The 25,847-nt window shown below is 39.2% G+C and overlaps 2 protein-coding genes across 2 annotated transcripts in view; both read right to left on the bottom strand.

The window, feature by feature from the left end:
• Nucleotides 1-184: 184 nt before the first annotated feature.
• uevld (UEV and lactate/malate dehyrogenase domains) lies at nucleotides 185-24,553 on the bottom strand. Its single transcript, XM_034176875.1, has 12 exons — nucleotides 24,396-24,553; nucleotides 20,902-20,986; nucleotides 20,746-20,811; nucleotides 20,492-20,655; nucleotides 17,638-17,773; nucleotides 17,465-17,553; nucleotides 12,332-12,437; nucleotides 9,945-10,115; nucleotides 9,705-9,869; nucleotides 8,419-8,506; nucleotides 1,091-1,214; nucleotides 185-1,003 (listed from the first exon to the last, which is right to left on the bottom strand). The coding sequence occupies exons 1-12, from the start codon at nucleotides 24,435-24,437 to the stop codon at nucleotides 839-841; spliced, it is 1,401 nt and encodes a 466-aa protein (XP_034032766.1). The 5' UTR covers nucleotides 24,438-24,553; the 3' UTR covers nucleotides 185-838.
• Nucleotides 19,769-25,847, bottom strand: part of spty2d1 (SPT2 chromatin protein domain containing 1) — a 34,534-nt gene continuing 28,455 nt past the window's right edge. The window contains exon 8 of the transcript XR_004562286.1: nucleotides 19,769-19,796. The gene's annotated coding sequence lies outside the window, so the exon portion shown is untranslated. The remainder of the gene's footprint in view (nucleotides 19,797-25,847) is intronic.

Genomic DNA, 25,847 nt, shown 5'->3' with positions numbered 1-25,847 from the left:
TTTTTTTTTTTTTTTTTGTAATTGCACATTACTGTCAATATTGTTCATTTTTGAGACATTTTATTTTATTCCTTGTTCATAAAGTTTGGTCTTGCTGCTGTATAAATTGGTGTGTGCACTTATTTAACAAATCTGGTATTGCATGGCTGTGACTGCTTAGTTTACAGTAAGAACCCAACCGTAGATATTTAAGAGCTATTTATTGCACTTCCACCAGAAATGTGTAGTTTTTATTATACATTAGTGAGGTTCCAGCATTGGAAAGTAAAAAGAATACAGAATAATAAGACCATTAAATACACAAGAATTTAAGTGCCACTTTAGTACCCTGTACCATATAATATAAACTTCCTTCATACCAAATGATAAATACATGACCACATTCACAAGTTCATCTTTGGCTGCAGCGAGTGTTTAAAAAAAAGTTAGTGCTTAAAACTGCAGGCATTACAAGTTATTTGAGGGTCTTGCATTTTATGGCTTTAAAATATCCCAACAGTGAATTTGTCTCAAATGTCCTGGCTGGAGGTTAGAGCGGCAGGCTCCTGACCACAGGATCGTCTGTTCGAGTCTCCATCAGGAAACTCAGAAAGGTACCCCTTAGCAAGGTCCTGAATGCCCACCTTACACATGGTGTGCAGTTGAGTGTCGTAACAGCAGGCTGACATCAGCATGTGTGTGTATAAAGTCTGCATCAATGTAAGCGTCCCGTACAAATACAGTCTAATTCCTGACTCTTACCCACAGAAAATGCACAGCTTCAAGGACTGAGGGTTAAACTGTATAATCTAACTTTTTAAATGATATATGTCATTAACTCTGAGGCGACAAACACCAATCATAGCTGGAGCTGACTCATGAGGTTGGAAAGCGAGGCGATGCTGTCCTTCAGTTTGGAGTCTTCCTCCAGACCCAATGACACACCAGCCAGCCGCATGGAACCATTGGCTCCCATGATGCACGGCAAGCTCAAGAACACCTCGGCGTTAATGCCACCCCAACCCTGAAACCAACAAACAGATGACATGCTGCCGTCTTCGCCAGTAAAAATGTTCTGGAGTCAGACAGTAAAGGTGAAGGTCACACTTACCTGAGCCAGCGTGGAGACAGAGTGGACCTTCATCTTGTTCGTCAGGATGCTGCTTGTGATATCAGCTACGGACAGACCCACAGACCATGACCTCTGACCTTGATTCTTCATCAACTCAAAGGCTCTGCATGCACACAAACTTGTCAAAAACTTGAGCTATTTGTGCTACAATCAAGACACCTGCCCTTGAGAATGCGTTTCAGTTTCTATGCCTCTGGTGTGTTTCTCATTAAATGCAAGTAACTTGCATAAATATGTTTTCAGAAGAATTTTTACATAAGACAAGTTTTAAGGCGCATTTAACAGAGGTGGGATGAAGTCACTGTCAAGTCATCAATCTGCAAGTCCAAGTCACGTCAGCTTGCAAACAATTGGTGGTCATTATGACTTGAGAGTGACTTCATCCCACCTCTGGCATTTAATGTGCAGAAAACATCTGAAAAAGGGAAAAACTGCTACAAATCTAAAACTTACAACAATGTGAAAGAAGTGCGAGAACACCGACTCATCCCTCGACTGTTACAAAGGAGGCAGCACCGCCGTTAAACGGGCAAGTTTGAAGCAAGTCAGTACAATGAAAGTAATGTTCTCCAGTGTTGAAATCAAATAAATGGGTTTGTTTACCTATTAACCATTGTACTACTATGCACATCTTTAACCAAAGAAAAGCTGGTGAAAAAAATCCACAAGTATTTGAACTTGTGTTTTGTTTCATTAGAAAATAATTAAAATGATTTCATTAGAAAATGCCCAACACTAAAAGGGTTAAAATAAAAATGTAAGGAATATAGTATCATTTCTTTTGTCGTATAAAACCGATTTTGAATATGTTCTGCTCCAAATATGGACGACTGATGCACCGATTTCCAGAGTTTGCATTCACAAACTTTTTTAAGCTTATACTGTGTATAGCACTGGTTAGTGATGTAGAACTCAAAGCTGCTTAAGGACTTTTTCTTCCTAAACTTGCAAAGACATATTTATGTACTGCTTCCTTTTCGAGTGACTGGTTTATACTGTCAGCACTTCCATCCTCCTTGAGTGATGGCAGACACGCCACACGGTGGAACACTACATATGCATTTTAAACCGTCTTTTGGGCCGTTTTAAGGTAGATTTTTACACCTCAATTTTAATTTATTTTACCTGTTTTTTTTGGCGGGGGGGGGGCGGGGGGTTGCCCAAGCAAATTTTCCCACTGGGGCCAATAAAGTATACTTAATTGGTTTATAGGGAATCAACACTGTAGTTCTTCTATCTTTCTCTATGAATTTGAAGAAGAGTCCTAACTATAATTTATTTACAGTAGTGTTCAGAATAATAGTAGTGCTATGTGACTAAAAAGATTAATCCAGGTTTTGAGTATATTTCTTATTGTTACATGGGAAACAAGGTATCAGTACATTCAGTAGATTCTCACAAATCCAACAAGACCAAGCATTCAATCAATCAATCAATTTTTTATATAGCGCCAAATCACAACAAACAGTTGCCCCAAGGCGCTTTATATTGTAAGGCAAGGCCATACAATAATTATGTAAAACCCCAACGGTCAAAACGACCCCCTGTGAGCAAGCACTTGGCTACAGTGGGAAGGAAAAACTCCCTTTATCAAGAAGAAACCTCCAGCAGAACCAGGCTCAGGGAGGGGCAGTCTTCTGCTGGGACTGGTTGGGGCTGAGGGAGAGAACCAGGAAAAAGACATGCTGTGGAGGGGAGCAGAGATCGATCACTAATGATGAAATGCAGAGTGGTGCATACAGAGCAAAAAGAGAAAGAAACAGTGCATCATGGGAACCCCCAGGCAGTCTACATCTATAGCAGCATAACTAAGGGACGGTTCAGGGTCACCTGATCCAGCCCTAACTATAAGCTTTAGCAAAAAGGAAAGTTTTAAGCCTAATCTTAAAAGTAGAGAGGGTGTCTGTCTCCCTGATCTGAATTGGGAGCGGGTTCCACAGGAGAGGAGCCTGAAAGCTGAAGGCTCTGCCTCCCATTCTACTCTTACAAACCCTAGGAACTACAAGTAAGCCTGCAGTCTGAGAGCGAAGCACTCTATTGGGGTGATATGGTACTACGAGGTCCCTAAGATAAGATGGGACCTGATTATTCAAAACCTTATAAGTAAGAAGAAGAATTTTAAATTCTATTCTAGAATTAACAGGAAGCCAATGAAGAGAGGCCAATATGGGTGAGATATGCTCTCTCCTTCTAGTCCCCGTCAGTACTCTAGCTGCAGCATTTTGAATTAACTGAAGGCTTTTTAGGGAACTTTTAGGACAACCTGATAATAATGAATTACAATAGTCCAGCCTAGAGGAAATAAATGCATGAATTAGTTTTTCAGCATCACTCTGAGACAAGACCTTTCTGATTTTAGAGATATTGCGTAAATGCAAAAAAGCAGTCCTACATATTTGTTTAATATGCGCTTTGAATGACATATCCTGATCAAAAATGACTCCAAGATTTCTCACAGTATTACTAGAGGTCAGGGTAATGCCATCCAGAGTAAGGATCTGGTTAGACACCATGTTTCTAAGATTTGTGGGGCCAAGTACAATAACTTCAGTTTTATCTGAGTTTAAAAGCAGGAAATTAGAGGTCATCCATGTCTTTATGTCTGTAAGACAATCCTGCAGTTTAGCTAATTGGTGTGTGTCCTCTGGCTTCATGGATAGATAAAGCTGGGTATCATCTGCGTAACAATGAAAATTTAAGCAATACCATCTAATAATACTGCCTAAGGGAAGCATGTATAAAGTGAATAAAATTGGTCCTAGCACAGAACCTTGTGGAACTCCATAATTAACTTTAGTCTGTGAAGAAGATTCCCCATTTACATGAACAAATTGTAATCTATTAGACAAATATGATTCAAACCACCGCAGCGCAGTGCCTTTAATACCTATGGCATGCTCTAATCTCTGTAATAAAATTTTATGGTCAACAGTATCAAAAGCAGCACTGAAGTCTAACAGAACAAGCACAGAGATGAGTCCACTGTCCGAGGCCATAAGAAGATCATTTGTAACCTTCACTAATGCTGTTTCTGTACTATGATGAATTCTAAAACCTGACTGAAACTCTTCAAATAGACCATTCCTCTGCAGATGATCAGTTAGCTGTTTTACAACTACCCTTTCAAGAATTTTTGAGAGAAAAGGAAGGTTGGAGATTGGCCTATAATTAGCTAAGATAGCTGGGTCAAGTGATGGCTTTTTAAGTAATGGTTTAATTACTGCCACCTTAAAAGCCTGTGGTACATAGCCAACTAACAAAGATAGATTGATCATATTTAAGATCGAAGCATTAAATAATGGTAGGGCTTCCTTGAGCAGCCTGGTAGGAATGGGGTCTAATAAACATGTTGATGGTTTGGATGAAGTAACTAATGAAAATAAGTCAGACAGAACAATCGGAGAGAAAGAGTCTAACCAAATACCGGCATCACTGAAAGCAGCCAAAGATAACGATACGTCTTTGGGATGGTTATGAGTAATTTTTTCTCTAATAGTTAAAATTTTGTTAGCAAAGAAAGTCATGAAGTCATTACTAGTTAAAGTTAATGGAATACTCAGCTCAATATAGCTCTGACTCTTTGTCAGCCTGGCTACAGTGCTGAAAAGAAACCTGGGGTTCTTATTTTCTTCAATTAGTGATGAGTAGAAAGATGTCCTAGCTTTACGGAGGGCTTTTTTATAGAGCAACAGACTCTTTTTCCAGGCTAAGTGAAGATCTTCTAAATTAGTGAGACGCCATTTCCTCTCCAACTTACGGGTTATCTGCTTTAAGCTACGAGTTTGTGAGTTATACCACGGAGCCAGGCACTTCTGATTTAAAGCTCTCTTTTTTAGAGGAGCTACAGCATCCAAAGTTGTCTTCAATGAGGATGTAAAACTATTGACGAGATACTCTATCTCACTTACAGAGTTTAGGTAGCTACTCTGCACTGTGTTGGTATATGGCATTAGAGAACATAAAGAAGGAATCATATCCTTAAACCTAGTTACAGCGCTTTCTGAAAGACTTCTAGTGTAATGAAACTTATTCCCCACTGCTGGGTAGTCCATCAGAGTAAATGTAAATGTTATTAAGAAATGATCAGACAGAAGGGAGTTTTCAGGGAATACTGTTAAGTCTTCTATTTCCATACCATAAGTCAGAACAAGATCTAAGATATGATTAAAGTGGTGGGTGGACTCATTTACTTTTTGAGCAAAGCCAATAGAGTCTAATAATAGATTAAATGCAGTGTTGAGGCTGTCATTCTCAGCATCTGTGTGGATGTTAAAATCGCCCACTATAATTATCTTATCTGAGCTAAGCACCAAGTCAGACAAAAGGTCTGAAAATTCACAGAGAAACTCACAGTAACGACCAGGTGGACGATAGATAATAACAAATAAAACTGGTTTTTGGGACTTCCAATTTGGATGGACAAGACTAAGACTCAAGCTTTCAAATGAATTAAAGCTCTGTCTGGGTTTTTGATTAATTAATAAGCTGGAATGGAAGATTGCTGCTAATCCTCCGCCCCGGCCCGTGCTACGAGCATTCTGACAGTTAGTGTGACTCGGGGGTGTTGACTCATTTAAACTAACATATTCATCCTGCTGTAACCAGGTTTCTGTAAGGCAGAATAAATCAATATGTTGATCAATTATTATATCATTTACCAACAGGGACTTAGAAGAGAGAGACCTAATGTTTAATAGACCACATTTAACTGTTTTAGTCTGTGGTGCAGTTGAAGGTGCTATATTATTTTTTCTTTTTGAATTTTTATGCTTAAATAGATTTTTGCTGGTTATTGGTAGTCTGGGAGCAGGCACCGTCTCTACGGGGATGGGGTAATGAGGGGATGGCAGGGGGAGAGAAGCTGCAGAGAGGTGTGTAAGACTACAGCTCTGCTTCCTGGTCCCAACCCTGGATAGTCACGGTTTGGAGGATTTAAGAAAATTGGCCAGATTTCTAGAAATGAGAGCTGCTCCATCCAAAGTGGGATGGATGCCGTCTCTCCTAACAAGACCAGGTTTTCCCCAGAAGCTTTGCCAATTATCTATGAAGCCCACCTCAGTTTTTGGACACCACTCAGACAGCCAGCAATTCAAGGAGAACATGCGGCTAAACATGTCACTCCCGGTCTGATTGGGGAGGGGCCCAGAGAAAACTACAGAGTCCGACATTGTTTTTGCAAAGTTACACACCGATTTAATGTTAATTTTAGTGACCTCCGATTGGCGTAACCGGGTGTCATTACTGCCGACGTGAATTACAATCTTACCAAATTTACGCTTAGCCTTAGCCAGCAGTTTCAAATTTCCTTCAATGTCGCCTGCTCTGGCCCCCGGAAGACAATTGACTATGGTTGCTGGTGTCGCTAACTTCACATTTCGCAAAACAGAGTCGCCAATAACCAGAGTTTGATCCTCGGCGGGTGTGTCGTCGAGTGGGGAAAAACGGTTAGAGATGTGAACGGGTTGGCGGTGTACACGGGGCTTCTGTTTAGGGCTACGCTTCCTCCTCACAGTCACCCAGTCAGCCTGCTTTCCCGGCTGCTCGGGATCTGCCAGGGGGTAACTAACGGCGGCTAAGCTACCTTGGTCCGCACCGACTACAGGGGCCTGGCTAGCTGTAGAATTGCATTAAGTCTATGAAATTGGGCTATTAGTAAAAAAAAAAAAGTAGAAAAGGGGGTGTTCACAGTAATAGTGTGGCATTCAGTCAGTGAGTTTGTCAATTTTGTGGAATACACAGGTGTGAATCAGGTGTCCCCTATTTAAGGGTGAAGCCAGCACCCGTTGAACATGCTTTTCTCTTTGAAAGCCTGAGGAACATGGGACGTTCAAGACATTGTTCAGAAGAACAGCGTAGTTTGATTAAAAAGTTGATTGGAGAGGGGAAAACTTATACGCAGGTACAAAAAATTATAGGCTGTTCATCTACAATGATCTCCAATGCTTTAAGTTGGACAAAAAAAAAACCCAGAGACGCATCAAAGAAAATGGAAAACAACCATCAAAATGGATAGAAGAATAACCAGAATGGCAAAGGCTCACCCACTGATCAGCTCCAGGATGATCAAAGAGTCTGGAGTTACCTGTAAGTGCTGTGACAGTTAGAAGACACCTGTGTGAAGCTAATTTATTTGCAAGAATCCCCCGCAAAGTCCCTTTGTTAAATAAAAGACGTGCAGAAGAGGTTATAATTTGCCAAAGAACACATCAACTGGCCTAAAGAGAAATGGAGGAATATTTTGTTGACTGATTAGAGTAAAATTGTTCTTTTAGGGTCCAAGGGCCACAGACAGACTGTGAGACGACCCCCAAACTCTGAATTCAAGCCACAATTCACAGTGAAGACAGTGAAGCATGGTGGTGCAAGCATCATGATATGGGTATGTTTCTCCTACTATGGTGTTGGGCCTATATATCGCATACCAGGAATCATGGATCAGTTTGGATATGTCAAAATACTTGAAGAGGTCATGTTGCCTTATGCTGAAGAGGACATGCCCTTGAAATGGGTGTTTCAACAAGACAATGACCCCAAGCACACTAGTAAATGAGCAAAATCTTGGTTCCAAACCAACAAAATTAATGTTTTGGAGTGGCCTGCCCAATCCCCGGACCTAAATCCAATTGAGAACTTGTGGGGTGACATCAAAAAAGCTGTTTCTGAAGCAAAACCAAGAAATGTAAATGCATTGTGGAATGTTGTTAAAGATTCTTGGAGTGGAATAACAGCTGAAAGGTGCCACAACTTGGTTGACTCCATGCCTCGCAGATGTGAAGAAATCATGAAAAACTGGTTATACAACTAAATACTAGTTTAGTGATTCACAGGATTGCTAAAAAAGCAGTTTGAACATAATAGTTTTGAGTTTGTAGCATCAACAGCAGATGCTACTAGTATTATTGTGAACACCCCCTTTTCTACTTTTTTTTATTAATAGCCCAATTTCATAGCCTTAAGAGTGTGTATATCATGAATGCTTGGTCTTGTTGGATTTGTGAGAATCTACGGAATCTACTGGTCTATTAATCTACTAATCTTTTTAGTCACATAGCACTACTATTATTTTGAACACTACTGTACATAAAAAAAATTGTGCTGGAATAGCAACATGTGGACTTTTCAAGTGTGATTTTCTGTTGGCTCACTGGGACACCCACACAAAGGTCAACATTTTACCAAAAGCCTGGGAATCCTAAACTGAATGCAGAGTGTTATTTAATAGCAGCACTTGTGGAGTAACAGTTTCATCACAGCACTGATTTACAGAAACTAAATCTGACACTCAAAGGAGAAAGTCTTTTCTGTACCTGTTTAACAAAGGTTTGGTAGTGCTGGACTCCCGAGCAATCTCCGGCCGCACATTAGAGTTCAGCCCAGTGTTACTCATTACAGCAACTGCACACGCACGCAAAAAAACACAGACAAGCATTAGTGTGTACATTGTGCGGTATTTGCACATGTTGCAAACACACAGAATATATAACATTAGCATGTAGTGCTACATTACTCATTCACCAGGGAGATGATGGTCTAGTGGTTAAGCGGTGGGTTTAAGACCAGAGGATCCTCTGTTCAAATACACGTCTGGCCGGAAAATCACAAAGGGCCCTTGGGCAAGGTCCTTAATACCCAAGTTGCTCCTAGTGTGTAGTGAGCACCTTGCATGGCAGCACCCTGACATCAGTGTGTGTGTGAATGGGTGAATGTGAGGCATCACTGTAAAGTACTTTGATCTTCTGATGCAGACAGAAAAGCACTTTATAAATGCAGTCCATGTACCATTCTGCTTGTGCTAATACACTTCAAAGCCTCTAAAACCAGGTGAACAAATAATGCACACAGAGAATAAAGGGGAATGTGAAATGCACTCAACAGACCACACCAAAATTAATTTGTTGTATTAGATGTTAGTTTAGTAAAGTACATCCAAACAAATACATTTATTAACAGACTACTCCCTTGTGTCCACCCCTAAAGGTGTTAGTGGTGGTAAACTGTTCATTTTACTAAATTAATCCGGTTCACTTAATCGCCCCCCCATCCAAAAAAAAAAAAAACAAAAAAAACAAAAAACAGTGAATTCACCCATGGTAAGGATCCACATATGTATTATTAGGTTACAGATGTTTACTTTAAAATTCCATACAGCAAAACAAACAAATAACAACAAACTGAACAAAAATATAAAATACAAATCAATTAAGTTAACCAAAATTACAATGTTAAATGTAAAATAATCATCATCACAGCATGTGCACAAAATATATCAGCCACATAACAAACATGTATTTAACCACTTATTACAATATTTAACTTAATACTTAGATTCACTGAGTGAACTGAATCCAAATGAAGTGATTCGGTTCACTGACTTCAGTCACAGACCGAATCATCTGAGACCGCAGTGTTTCTGGTGAGTCTGCTAACTCGCTTCATACACTTAGCAGCAGCCAGCCAGGGGACTCATAGGATCTGGGTTAACAGAGACCTCGAACACATGACAGATGATTCAGTATGAAGATGTGAATCATCAACCAGGGTGATTCATGAACCAACCAGCTCTAAAAGGTGTCAGTGATCCAATGTGACTCACCTTTACTGTCTGAATGTTCTCCGATGACCCAGGCTTGTTTGTGAATGTTCAGGTTAATATCCAGAATTTGAGAAAGTCTCTCAGAATCCAGATTACATCCTGCTCCAACCACCCGGTTTGGAGGCAGGCCACTCTGCCTCCACGCCACATGAGTCATGATGTCCACTGAGAAAAGAGCAAGAGGTAATGATCACAATCCTAAACCTTCCATTTAATTGGTGGAGTATCACCGGCACCGACCTGGCTGTGAAGCAACGAGCATGACGGTGTTGGGGCTGAGATGAACCAGGTTTGGGATAATTCCCCGGAACAAGTCCACGTTAGTCTGAACCACATTTGTGTAGGACTGATCACCGCTCCATGCATTTGCAGTTACCACAACAACCTTGGAGCCTGCAGAGGCAGACAAATCTAACAAGAGAGAAAGCATCAGCGGTATGTTAGCGGGTTCCCAAATTCTTTCCTATGAAATGTCAAATATGAATCCAAAAATAAATTTAATGTTATGTCAAAGCACATGACACTAATTTGTACAAAATGAACATTTTCAATCTAAATGTCAACATATAAGTCTGCTCTGTAATCTCCTTGTAATAATGTGCAGGCGGCAGGGATAAAACATCATTTGCATAATATATTTCAAATGAAAGACACCTTTCTGACAGAACGTGCACACAAGGCGCTTTACAAGTTGAAAACAGTAATATTGTTAACCTGGACAGGTACCGGCAGGCTGGAAGGACTGCGGCCGCAGTCGCAGCTGAAGCAAAAACTCTGGTATAGGAGGAGTTTGGAAAGGCCACCGAGCACAACTTTCAGTCAGCCTCAAAGCGGTTCTGGTAAACTGTCAGGTGCTTCAGGAAACGGAGGCAGTTCTTACCCCAGGCTGTGTTGAGCAAGGATGGAGAGCTAATAAACTGTTTTAAGGATATCATCAGGTGGTGGAAAGAACACTGAGGATCTCCTCAGTCCTACTGACACACCCTCTGCTGAGGAGGCAGGGATGGAAGACTAAGGTGGATCTGGTGCCGTCACCCTGACAGAAGTCACCAAGATGGTCAAAAAAAAAAAAAAAAAAAAAAAACACTTCAGCAGCAAGTCGCGGAGGAGTGGACGAGATCTGTGCTGAGATGCTGAAGTTTTTGGATGTTGTTGGGATGTCATGGTTGACATGCTTATATAATGTTGCATGGAAGTCGGGGACAGTACCTCTGGATTGGTAAACTGGGGTGCTGGTCCCCATCTTTAAAGTGCGTATAACAAGTAAATAAAATGTCAATTGAGCTAATTATTCTAAATAAATAAAGAATTATGAAAATAATGATGTACTGTGTTTTAGTTTTGGTGCCATATGCCCTGAGAAATTAAAATCATAAACATGGGGAAATTGGCCTGATTTCACCTGCTGCTGTTAAACAGATCATCAAGCTGTGAGGAAGATGAATTTTGATGACATCATCTCAAGCCACGCCTCGAGACTCTCTATTGAAATAAATGGTGAAAAACTTAATTTTTTTTTTAAACTGTGAAAGCAGTGTATTTTGTGGAATTTGATGGTGAATATGTCAAAATGGTTAAAATCTGTGTTTTACAATGCTGCGTAAAAGGACTCGTACAGCTTATGAGGTGGACAGATTTTCCAAAGATAATATTTTGAGGTGGAAAGTGAGGTTGTTTTTTTTTAAACAGTGCAACTAGTACAAACAAAACTTGAAGCCCAGCACAGTGTGAGGAAGTCTTCAAAACATGGATCTAACCACAGACTTCATCATTTCTTTTTTTTGCGTGGCCAGGAGAAAATTCTTAAAGCGTGTTTCCTCTCCAGAAAGAGTGGAACCGGTGGTGGCGTTAGCAGTGATTATCAGATTATCGCCTGGTTTCTGCTTAAAACTGACTTTAGAATGATGTCATCTGGTGGTTAATTATTCCCTTTGATCTCTTTGGGTGTAGAGTCAGTCTCAGACGTGCTGCTGTCACGCTCTGATCAGTCCCCCGTCTTTTATTATGAAATAATGCTGAATTTATGTGGAAATTGACAAAGATGAAAACACACAGTAAACAAATCAGTGTTGGGTGCTATGTTTAAAGCATTTAATTTACACATCACAAAATGCCACCAGACAGACTTCACATAACTGCATCTGCAGTGGAATGTCGTGATGGAAAAATGGGTCTCATGAAGCATTTGGAATTTTTTCTGTGCCCATGAGATGGTGGGTGGTGGTGGTGGTGGTGGTAGTGGGGGGGTGGGGTAATGATCATCACAGAAACTCCACAGCATCCCACAATTTTTAGATGTAGTTATGTTCAGATGTTCAGGTATGGAACTGCATCAAGCCATTTCCCACCACTAAGGCAGAAACAAAAATACTTTTATGGTAAACATACTGGGCAAAATGACAAATCAAATCAAAAGGGAGCATATGGCTAATGTGAGTTGCAGACCACAAATGGTGTGGCCCCCAACAGCATTCACTGTGGTAAGTGATCAGTCATTGATGGTGAGACTGTTTCCTAAGGATGCTTGATATCATGATGATTCAACTCAGATTTTCAACAATAGTGTCAAAATACCAGCTCACCCACCACTGAACCATCATGTTTATGTGTCAAAGAACAAAACCTACCTTTGGATACCTCTACCTTAGGAAGACTAAAAATCTCCAGATCTGTGCTGCCACCCTTAGTAGAACTTTCAGCAACATCAATGAAGACGAGTTTATCCACGTCACCCTGCATTTCAATTAAGAGGGTAAAAAGTGATCCATCAGTAATAAAATACTGGAACATGGCATTTTAGTCACACACTCATACAGTACCTTGAGAAAGTATGCGGCCCTTTGGTATTTCACACATTTTAATTTATGTATGCCAGTTCAAATACAAATAGTAAATCAGGCTGCTCAATATAAAATTTTCAAAAATTATCTTCCTTAAACTGAAACTGACAGCAAGTCTCTACAACTTCATAAACAGTGAGGAAAATAAGTATTTGAACACCCTGCAATTTCGCAAGTTCTCCCACTTATAAATCATGGAGGGGTCTGAAATTTTCATCTTAGGTGCATGTCCACTGTGAGAGACAATCTAAAAAAAAAAAAAAAAATCTGGAAATCACAATGTATGATTTTTTTTTAATAATTTATTTGCATGTTACTGCTGCAAATAAGTATTTGAACACCTACCAATCAGCAAAAATTCTGGCCCTCAAGGACCTGTTAGTCTGCCTCTAAAAAGCCCACCTCCACTCGACTTATTATTCCAAATTAGAAGCACCTATTTGACGTCGTTAGCTGCATAAAGACACCTGTCCACCCCACACAATCAGTAAGACTCCAACTACTAACATGGCTAAGACTAAAGAGCTGTCCAAAGACACCAGAGACAAAACTGTAGACCTCCACAAGGCTGGAAAGGGCAACTGCCAAGCAGCTTGGTGAAAAAAGATCAACTGTTGGAGCAATTATTAGAAAATGAAAAAAGCTAAACATGACTGTCAATCTCCCTCGGACTGGGGCTCCATGCAAGATCCCACCTCGTGGCGTATCAATGATCCTAAGAAAGGTGAGGAATCAGCCCAGAACTGCATGGGAGGAGCCGGTCAATGACCTGAAGAGAGCTGACACCACTGTTTCCAAGGTTACTGTGGGTAATACACTAAGAAGTAATGGGTTAAAATCATGCATGGCACAGACGGTTCCCCTGCTTAAATCAGCACACGTCCAGGCCCATCTTAAGTTTACCTATGACCATTTGGATGATCCAAAGAAGTCATGGGAGAAAGTTATGTGGTCAGATGAGTCCAAAATAGAACTTTTTGGTCTTAATTCCACTCACCTTGTTTGGAGGAAGAAGAATGCTGAGTACCATCCCAAAAACACTGTCCCTACTGTGAAGCATGGGGGTGGAAGCATCATGCTTTGGGGGTGTTTTTCTGCACATGGGACAGGATGACTGCACCGTATTAAGGAGAGGATGACCGGGGCCATGTATTGCGAGATTTTGGGGAACAACCTCCTTCCCTCAGTTGTCGTGGATGGGTCTTCCAACATGACAATGACCCGAAGCACACAGCCAGGATAAGCAAGGAGCGGCTCCGTAAGAAGCATATCAAGGTTCTGGAGTGGTCGAGCCAGTCTCCAGACCAAAACCCAATAGAAAATCTTTGGAGGGAGCTGAAACTCCCGTGTTTCTCAGTGACAGCCCAGTAACATGGCTGATCTAGAGAAGATCTGTGTGGAGGACTGGGCCAAAATCCCTGCTGCAGTGTGTGCAAACCTGGTGAAAAACTACAGGAAACGTTTGACCTCTGTAATTCCAAACAAAGGCTACTGTACCAAATATTAACATTGATTTTCACAGGTGTTGAAATACTTATTTGCAGCAGTAACATAAATAAATTAAAAAAAAAAAAAAAAAAAAAAAAAAAAAAAATCATACATTGTGATTTCCGGATTTTTTTTTTTTTTTTTTTTATTATGTCTCTCACAGTGGACATGCACCTAAGATGAAGATGTCAGACCCCTCCATGATTTCTAAGTGGGAGAACTTTTCAGACCTTTTGTCTGACTTAGTGCTTGGCTCAGATAAGATAATTATAGTGGGCGATTTTAACATCCACACAGATGCTGAGAATGACAGCCTCAACACTGCATTTAATCTATTATTAGACTCAATTGGCTTTGCTCAAAATGTAAATGAGTCCACCTACCACTTTAATCATATTTTAGATCTTGTTCTGACTTATGGTATGGAAATGGAAGACTTAACAGTATTCCCTGAAAACTCCCTTCTGTCTGATCATTTCTTAATAACATTTACATTTACTCTGATGGACTACCCAGCAGTGGGGAATAAGTTTCATTACACTAGAAGTCTTTCAGAAAGCGCTGTAACTAGGTTTAAGGATATGATTCCTTCTTTATGTTCTCTAATGCCATATACCAACACAGTGCAGAGTAGCTACCTAAACTCTGTAAGTGAGATAGAGTATCTCGTCAACAGTTTTACATCCTCATTGAAGACAACTTTGGATGCTGTAGCTCCTCTGAAAAAGAGAGCTTTAAATCAGAAGTGCCTCACTCCGTGGTATAACTCACAAACTCGCAGCTTAAAGCAGATAACCCTTAAGTTGGAGAGGAAATGGCATCTCACTAATTTAGAAGATCTTCACTTAGCCTGGAAAAAGAGTCTGTTGCTCTATAAAAAAGCCCTCCGTAAAGCTAGGACATCTTACTACTCATCACTAATTGAAGAAAATAAGAACAACCCCAGGTTTCTTTTCAGCACTGTAGCCAGGCTGACAAAGAGTCAGAGCTCTATTGAGCCGAGTATTCCTTTAACTTTAACTAGTAATGACTTCATGACTTTTTTTGCTAATAAAATTTTAACTATTAGAGAAAAAATTACTCATAACCATCCCAAAGACGTATCGTTATCTTTGGCTGCTTTCAGTGATGCCGGTATTTGGTTAGACTCTTTCTCTCCGATTGTTCTGTCTGAGTTATTTTCATTAGTTACTTCATCCAAACCATCAACATGTCTATTAGACCCCATTCCTACCAGGCTGCTCAAGGAAGCCCTACCATTATTTAATACTTCGATCTTAAATATGATCAATCTATCTTTATTAGTTGGCTATGTACCACAGGCTTTTAAGGTGGCAGTAATTAAACCATTACTTAAAAAGCCATCACTTGACCCAGCTATCTTAGCTAATTATAGACCAATCTCCAACCTTCCTTTTCTCTCAAAAATTCTTGAAAGGGTAGTTGTAAAACAGCTAACTGATCATCTGCAGAGGAATGGTCTATTTGAAGAGTTTCAGTCAGGTTTTAGAATTCATCATAGTACAGAAACAGCATTAGTGAAGGTTACAATTGATCTTCTTATGGCCTCAGACAGTGGACTCATCTCTGTGCTTGTTCTGTTAGACCTCAGTGCTGCTTTTGATACTGTTGACCATACAATTTTATTACAGAGATTAGAGCACGCCATAGGTATTAAAGGCACTGCGCTGCGGTGGTTTGAATCATATTTATCTAATAGATTACAATTTGTTCATGTAAATGGGGAATCTTCTTCACAGACTAAGGTTAATTATGGAGTTCCACAAGGTTCTGTGCTAGGACCAATTTTATTCACTTTATACATGCTTCCCTTAGGCAGTATTATTAGACGGCATTGCTTAAATTTTCATTGTTACGCAGATGATCAGGATGGATCAGGTGACCCTGAACCATCCCTTAGTTATGCTGCTATAGACTTAGACTGCTGGGGGGTTCCCATGATGCACTGAGTGTTTCTTTCTCTTTTTGCTCTGTATGCACCACTCTGCATTTAATCTCTGCACCCCTCCACAGCATGTCTTTTTCCTGGTTCTCTCCCTCAGCCCCAACCAGTCCCAGCAGAAGACTGCCCCTCCCTGAGCCTGGTTCTGCTGGAGATTTCTTCCTGTTAAAAGGGAGTTTTTCCTTCCCACTGTCGCCAAGTGCTTGCTCACAGGGGGTCGTTTTGACCGTTGGGGTTTTTACGTAATTATTGTATGGCCTTGCCTTACAATATAAGGCGCCTTGGGGCAATTGTTTGTTGTGATTTGGCGCTATATAAATAAAATTGATTGATTGATTGACTTGCAAAATTGCAGGGTGTTCAAATACTTATTTTCCTCACTGTAAATTAATAAAAAATATAAAAGCCAAGATGATGGGTTGCATAAGTAATGGAACACTTTGGTAAAATACCTGTAAATAATCAGTTTTAGTGCCAGTTTTCTTCAGATGTCAGGGGATGGATACATAAACATTTCCAAGTCACTGGATATGTCTTGGACTTTGTTAACATCAGTTATAAAGAAATACAAACAAGTATGCCACTCTATGGTAAAAATGTGTGGAGTAGACAGTTCTGAAAAACCGAGTGGGCGCTCAAGAAGAAGAATCAGAAGAAGCCACAAGACACCCAGACAACGCAGAAGTTATAGGCTTCTGTGGCTGTGATTGGAGAAATTGTGCATAGTGCATGTTTTACATTTTGTATCCCCAGTTATACAGCTTCATGATGAAGAGTTATAGAGAAAGATTTTCTTTCACAAAAACATATCAAGGCTTGCATCACAGATGGACCTTCTGGAAAATTGTAGCTGAACTTTCAGGCCTTCTTTTTGAAAAAATCTAGATGTCAGATATTAATTGATTAAAATTAAAATGTGCGAAATGCCAAGGGGCCCAATATTATTGAAAATCTGTAGTGTGATTTTAAGCAGGCTGTCCATGCTCGGAAACCAACAAACTTGAGATGTTTTGTAAAGAAGAGTGGTCCAAAATACCTTCAACCAGAATCCAGACTCATTGGAAGCTATAGGAAGCGTTTAGAGGCTATAATTTCTCCAAAAGGAGGATCTACTAAATATTGATGGATTTTTTTCTGTTGGGGTGCCCAAATTTATGCACCTGCCTAATTTTGTTTAAAAAAATTATTGCACACTTTCAGTAAATCCTATAAACTTCATTTCACTTCTCAAATATCACTGTGTTTATCTGCTATATGACATATTTAACTGAAATTGCTGATCCAAACAATTAATGATTTATAAAGGAAAATCATGAAAATGATCAGGGGTGCCAAAACTTTTACATACAACTGTATATACACAGTGTTTTGCAAAAGTATTCGGCCCCTTGGTATTTCTCTCACACACACACACACACACACACACACACACACACACACACACACACACACACACACACACACTTTACCTTTGCCAAAATGGCCATTACTGTTGCCATTCCCAAATCTCCACCACCAATAACTGAGACCTTGACTGATTTATCTCGTCTGGCATGACCTGAAATAAATCTAGACTAAATTAAGATACCAACAACAAATGCAGAACCTGTTTTCATCAACATCACTGTCAGCTGAGATGTACCTTCACTTATCTGGAGATTAGAGACGAACGCCATGAGTTCATCTTTTTTGTCTTCTGTGGTTTTTGCGGACAGTGGCGGATCCTCCTCAAACTTTTTAATCATTTCATCAAGAAGACCCACCACAGATGACTTGGGCTGTTAAAAAACAAACACACAAACGAAAGAAAAAGTGTATAGTCTGCATTAACCCATCGCACCCTGAACAAATGTTGACCCTCTTACCATTGTAGGTTTATTCAAGGTACACTTCAGTGATTTACATTCAGCTTAGCCACAATCAGGTGTGCACATGAACACTACCCTGTGTTATGCCCTCAAAAGTATGTCAAATGGCAATAATTCTATTCAAATTGCTTAATTCGGGAATACATTCAAATCTACAAATTCATAACATTAGAACCTTGAAAAAAACGCATTTTTACTTTTTCAGACTACACATTATCATACTTTTTGACAGCATTTTTGTCATTATAGAAGTTGCTATTTACACAATGTTTGGAGTCAATGTTAAGTAACTAGCAGTGGAAATATACAAATCGATCTATGTGGTGTCACTAGTAATATTACTACATTCTTGTTTCTCATTTACCGCAAAAGGATCGGTGGGTTCTACACAGAATTATTATGCAATGAAGAAATAGACAACACTGTTATGCATTTTATCAAAATTTTACATTTAATCTTATATTCACTGCCAGAAAACCTGAATGGCTTTTAAATAGGTATTAGGCATAAACAATGTTGTGTCCAATAGTAGTGCTTTTCATAATGAGGTCATAACTATATGTTGCTATAATGTATCTCTGCATACCAGAGCAGGAATGTTTACTGGTCATTTGTCCAAAATCTTTTGTAGTGTCCGTAACGCAGGCCATTTGAAAAAATGCCAGGATTAAATGCCTTGCTGATAATCATATGCTATCATGATATTGTAATAACAAAAAAATGTTAAAAACGGTGCAGTAATTTTACTCAAAATGTAGTGTCCATAACACGTGTAGTGTCCATGAACCAAATACATGTAGAAGCCCCATAATACCATCTGAATCATTTTTAAGTCGGTAGAATACTGCATTCACTCAAAAGCCCATGGGCCTTTAGCTCAAAACACTTGATCAAATGAGGCCAAGAAAGTGCTCCAGGTGTTATGCAGGTCATATCTTGTGAAATGGAACTGACTACCCTGAACAAGAATATGTAAGCCGTTTCCTAAAACGTAGAGAAAAACCATACTTGTGACACTTTTAAGATAGCACATCACCAGCTCAACTTCCTGCATAACAAACAACCTACGATAACACATCACCAGTTCAACTTATTGCAGAAAAAACACATACCAGTATAACTACTCTATGAATAGAGGTTAAAGAAAACACAAACTATCTTTTATAACCAAGTCATCATCAATGCAGCAGGAAAAGCCATATAAATGAAACGTCTGTACCATTTCTTCATAGAACAGGTCTTCCATTCAATTCACAGTTTCCAATAGTATGGGACTAACATACTGTTGAGACATACAAATGTAATCTAATGCCAGGTTGTACTTCTACCCCATATCTAGCCATGCAAGTCAGGTGAGTCATTACCAGATAATACTAACTATATTACTAGTGTCCTTAGTATCTAATTGATCTATATACATCCCACAAATTCAAAGTTGCAACAGTGTGAAGCTGCATGATGCTTTACTGAATAGACCAGACTCAATCTGTCCTAGAGCCCACCTGCACTATTGGGGTGGAGCTGCCATCTGCTTTTGTTTGAAAGTCCCCAATAATCCATGTTGGTTATAATGCACACAAAATATTAATGTTTTATAATAAATATTATTAACATCCAAAACACAAAATACAATTTTTCTGACAAAATAGATGAGAAACACCATAGATGAGAAACTCTTCTGATAGACATCCTGTAGTGTCCATAACATTTTTAGTTCTCCACATACTCTTTTAATAGAGATGTATTTGGCAAATCTTTAGGAACAATGTGTTTTATAGGGTCTGACAAATGTGATACACCCTCACTGTAATTTATCAAGCTAAACTATAATATATCCTCATCCTGTGATGTATTCAAGAATATGTATCACTGAGAAGTGTTAAAATCTTAAGAATTATAGAAATTTCTTAGATTTTTAAAAATCAAAAGTCACAATCATTTATGGCAATCATGAATAACAACTCTCAGACTAACATACTTAAAATTTAGCACACATAAAGCAACTTTGATGGAAGAATTTACCAATGCTAAGTAAGAATATTACATCTGAAAAATTCCACAGGTATGTTCAGTTAAATGATTGCCAAATAAAAAATTTTATCGATTCCTTCATGAAATTTTCACAAAATGTGGCCAATATAGTATATTTCCAGTTGCACAAAGTCAAAAGTTGCTATCTGACAATTCATTTTTTTCACCCAAAGTGGACCCTAATGTGTACACCTGATCATGGCTGAGCTCATTTGACTTTAAAATCAATGTGCTTCTTGGGGTCATTATGGATAATGCATTAACCATGTTTTTTTTTTTTTTTGGTTGGGGGGGGGTTGCTTTTGCAGAAGGCTTTTACAAAATACAGCTGTGATTTTGACTTTTGACGCCAAAAATCGATAAGCTTCTTGGGATCACTATATGTAATGTACATCCCAAGTTTTGTGACAATCAGGCCACTACAACTGAATGGATTCCAGTCACAAGTGAAATGTCTCATGACTGAGCCCACTGGCTGTACTGTGGTTACCAACATCAAAACACACAGCATCTAAAAAACAAAACAAACAAAAAAAAACCTTTCAGGGTTACTTCTAAATATTTTTTAAATTTTCCTTAAAAAGCGATGCACCTTACATAATCCCAACTGTGAAGTCCTGGTAAGTGAATCCGGCCTTTGGCATCAACATGTTTGCCTTCGATGATAACCATGTCAGCGGTCGGCCTCAGCAGACATATGGGAGGAGTGAAGGGAAAAGAATCCAGCAGCCACAGCTGAATGGGGAAGTTGTAGGAGCGGCCTTAAAACAAGAACCATCCCATTACCAGAAAATAATAAACCACCAGCCCACAGTGACATGGCAGCGTTTATGATTATTCAATAGACTTACCTTCATATTTAACTGGGATGTTACCAACTAATTTCAGGAGATCTTTCTGGGTGCTGTCAGTAAATGCTGAAATGGAGAGTGAGACTTATATGCCACATTGATTCTTCAGCAAAGCACAGATGTGACAGAGAAATGTAAAAATAAAGGAAAACTTACTGTATGTGGCTGTGACAGGTTTCAGCCCAGGATAAATATGATAAATTTTGTCCAACTCCTCAATCACAACCTCATGGAATTTGTACTGACATCAAGGAAAAACAAAAAATAAAAACCTCATCATTGATACGAGAGTTGAAGGCTGAGTAAACATGAGTGTGAATGAACTCCTCAGGAAGCCACAGTACACAAAGGATATCAACTATAATGCAGAATATAAATGCCCAGACCAGTTTCAAGTTTTGACCTACTAGTTACAGTTGTAGCAGGACGTTTACATACACTCACCATAAGCATGAAAGTCATGGCAATTTTGGGGTTTAATGATGAATGTGAATTGGTGAACTGTTGTTTTTGCCAGGGTGGAATAATTGTACAAAATACATCATTAATGACTTCAAAAAATAAGAATTAGGTGCACGAGTTTGGATTTATTTTGGATCTTCTCTAATCCACACAAGGTCAAAATTATACATACACGCACAAAATGGATGGAATAATGGACTACCTCCAACTTCTTCAACGTCACCTCAAATCAACAGCTAGATGTTTACAACTTGGCCACCACTGAGTGTTCCAAGAGAACAATGATCCCAAACACACATCAAAGCCGGTTGTGGGTTGGATAAAGCAGGCCAATATTAAGCTTCTGGAATGGCCTTCTCAAAGCCTTGACCACAACTGTTGAAAATTGATGGACAACACTTAATAACTGGGTCTATGCCAAGAAACCAACCATCTTAAATCAACTCTACCAATTCTACCAAGAAGAGTGCTCAAATATCCAGCCAGAATTATGCCAGAAGCTTGTTGATGGATACCAAGAGTGTCTGATCAAAGTGCATCTTGCTAAGGGACATTTAATGTAATATTAGTGGGAGAGCATGCATATATATTTGAGCATGGATGTATAATTTTGACCCTGTGTAGATTAGAGATCAAAAATAAAATTGAATTTGTGCACCCACCTTTTGTTTTTTTTAAGTCATTAATAATGAATGCCATACATTCTTTTCACCCTGGAGAAAAGACAGTTCAAAGACATCATTAAAAACTGAAAATTACCATCACATTAATGACCATGATCGGTGTATGTAAACTTCTGACAACTTACTTTACATAGTAGCTATATGGTAACATAAAGCCGCCATGATAATATGCCATCCAGTAAGAAACACCTGTGATTGTATGGCATTCAATAAGCAGCCACTATGATAAACATAGGAAAGAGAGAGACTTCATGGTGTCACAGAGAAGCAACTGGTGAATTTCAAGCTCAAAACCTAGGGTTATGGTTGTGCATGAACGGTGAGGCTGGGTAATTTAAATAACAGTGGGAGCTGTTCTAATAGCAACGAGTGGCTGGGTACAGTACTGTCTCAACAGCAACAGTCATTTATTTATGATGCCCCAAGCCCCCATATTTACCAGGATTGTTCAGAGTGGGCCTCATGTATCAATGTTGCGCACTTGTGGCGTAAATTTACGGCGTAAACTTGAAATACACCAAAGTTGCCGTGACATGTATCAAGCAGTGCGCACCTGCCCATTTCCAGTGTACGCCTGACGTGATCTTGATAAATGCGGCGGGTGGAAACGATCGTAATTATAATAAACACGCCCATAAATATTCAGACTCCGCTTCAGACACACCCTCATTTTACGACATAGAAGCCGGAAAGACGGCAATGAAAAAGAACTCCACCAATCACGACGCGTGCCAATAGAGCGTCAAAAGCGGCTGTCGTATCGTTTTGTAGTATATAATCAATAAAGTGTTACAGTGGTCCCTCATTAATCGCTGGAGTTACGTTCTAAAAAATAGCCCGTAATACGCGAAACCGCGACGTAGTCAGCGTTATTTTTTACAATTATTATAGACGTTTTAAGGCTGTAAAACCCCTCACTACACAGTTTATACACTTTCTCAATCAGGCATGAACATTTTCTCACTTTTCTCTCGTGTGTAAACACTCTCAAAGTTCAAACCTTAGTAGAAAATAATACCAAACTGTTTTCAGGCCCAAACATTTGTTTGAGAAATAAAAATAGAACGTTTTCCTATAAATAATTATGATGGCACTTAGAACTAACGAATTAATTTTAACGATCAACGAACGAGGTCGGACACATAAGAAATTATTAATAGTGACTGACCAGTATGTCACAGATCGCGCCTCTGTGTCCTGACGCTGCACCTTTTCCCACTCACATCCCGTGTGACAAACACAGTTTCTTTATTTTTTAAATGTATTTCGGTATTTATTTTATTGTGACAACCGAATGGAGACGACAAAAACCTGGTTGCAGCACGGGCGAATTAAGGGAATGACGAAATTACAGTTGTTATTATCAATTTCATTGTCTAAAACGATCACACCACATGAAGTTAAGCTCAGCGCTGCTCTGGCTCCAGGCTCGAAGTCTGGAGAAAAAGGCGAGCGGCGCTTTCCTTCCTGTCAGCGCTGTGACCACGGATCGTGCTCCATAACAATCCCGCAACAGCGGGATTTGTATTGATTATTATGTAGTATAATCAGGAAAGTGTTATTTATGTAACATATGCATTGATTTGTATAATGGCACTGTTTATCATGTTGATCATCTTCATTTTTATGTGGATTCCAGCGCTGGTTCATTTTGGTGTAGAATTTACGCCACCTCTCAACCTGGTGTATATTTTCAGCGCAGTGTACGCCAACGACCACATTGATAAATGCCAAGCAGCGCAGCCGTTTTGGCGTACACCCCACATACGCTCAAATATCGCCGTACGCAACGTTGATACACGAGGCCCACTGTATACTGACGATTACATAGCTTTACTTTAACACAGTGAGGCAAATAAGTATTTCATACACTGTCGATTTTACAAGTTTTCCCACCTACAAAGAATGGAGAGATCTGTAATTTTTATCGTCTCTCCAACTGAGACAGAATTTAAAAAAAATAATTCAGAAAATCAATGTAATTGTTGTTTTCTGTGTGTGTGTGTAGCACTTGTATATGCCCCTCCAAAAATCCATTCCAGTCGGGGGGGGTCATATCGCCCCACTAACCATCATAAAAATGACATTTTATTTAATGTCTATTTAGAGGCTAGCATTAGACATGGGCACAGTTTACATGGGGCGACGTTGTTTTAAAGGTGGACGAGTGTGGTGAGGTGGTGACCGCGCAGACATGCCACCGTATGGAGAGAGCGAGCGAGAGCACACGCACCTCAATTATCATTCACCAACAAACTGTGTAGTTAAAATTTTTACCATTTCATTTATTCAGACTTAAACAGCTGTAATGTGTAGCAAGATTATCAAATTGAAAAATCAATACAACCAAGAAAAGCATGACAACATTTTGACCATCAAGATTGTCTTGGTTTTATAAAGTTCGGAAAACAAGTTCAGCCAGTTTACAAGAGCTAATGCTAAATAGCCACCAGCGTTCAGCAGCAGAGTGCACTTTTCACATTCGTTTTTTTTTTTTTAACTAACCTTGGAGAGACTCCGCTGTATTTTATCAGAACTGAGGTCCATCTTTTGAAACACAATTTTCTTCTCCTCTCAAATGTCTTAAAATATCAGCTGGTAAACTTCCGCAAACTTTTCATGTGACAAATTTTCCTTCCACGCCGGCTACGGCAAGCCGAGAGGGACAAAAATCATACACCCAGAAAAGCAATGTCACCTTGTCATGTGACGTTGACTCAAATCATAGTATTATCCAGCAGATGGCGCCAAACCAAAATTGTGTCAACGTCTCGAGCCCATGAATCTTGCTTCGAAATGGTTTCTTCGAACATTAACGGACCTTCGTGCTGCTGATGTTTGAACGGCGACACCTGTGGGCACAGTGGAGAACAAAACTGACTCCAGTGACTGTAACCATGTAGTAATAATGCTGTTATAATGTACACTGACTGCTTTATGAAGGTTAACTATATTAATCACGTACTACTTTGTGTTATACATAAAGTACTCTGCAAAAGTTTTAGGCATATTTAATGTGCTAAAAACAACAGTTAAGTACAAGCCAGAACTGTTATAAATGTAACTATATATTTTTTCACATTTAAATATGTAAATTCAATAATGTGATAAAGCAGTATGATTCTGTTATACATGGTCTCCTACCGAACAACTTTAACAAACTCATTCATCATTAAATATATTTTTCATGCTGTAGTTAATAAAATATTTCATGTCCCCTACCTACAGTTTCCAGTTTAGTAATCACCACGTCATCATTAATGAGTAATGTTACATCTACACTTAATTCATTGTTCTTTTTTTCTGGTCACTTTTAGTAAATTCATTTTTTTTTATGTTACTTTTACTTGAATTCCTTCCTATGTTTGACCAAAATGTAAATAAGCACCTGTTTTGGAAGCTTTTTTTGTGTTATCCTTGGTGCAACAGTAACATATATGTACTTTTATTACCAAAAATAAATAAAATAAGTTAAACATATTATTAAGAAAGAAATCTGTTTTTGTGGAGACAATCTAAACATGTCCTCTGTGGAATAAAATCCACTTTTATTGTTGAAGGTGAAGTGTCCTGTACATCTATATAAACATACATGAAGTGAACATGTATACTGGAGTACAAGTGTGTCGTTCAACAGGCAAAATATTACTGTCACCTCATCAAACACACAATTTCTACACAATTTCCATGAGTGAAGCATCTACTCTCCTTCATGGGGACCTCACATACTGCACAAATTCCACATGAAGATGAACCAAGGTAAACACTAAAAGACCATCAATGTACAAATAAAAGGGTTTTTTTTTTTGCACTAAACATACTGGGCAACATGACGGACCAAATCAAAAGGGAGCACGGGGCAAACATGGCCCCAATTTTGGCAACAGCAACGGCATTAATTCTGATGGTGAGATCGTTTCCTTCTTGGCCTTCCAAAGGTCAAATGTCACGGTTGGC

Source organism: Thalassophryne amazonica, chromosome 8, assembly GCF_902500255.1.
Source record: "Thalassophryne amazonica chromosome 8, fThaAma1.1, whole genome shotgun sequence".
NCBI classification, from domain to species: domain Eukaryota; kingdom Metazoa; phylum Chordata; class Actinopteri; order Batrachoidiformes; family Batrachoididae; genus Thalassophryne; species Thalassophryne amazonica.
The sequence above is the reverse complement of the archived record's forward strand: the minus strand, read 5'-3'. Positions and strand labels throughout refer to the sequence as shown.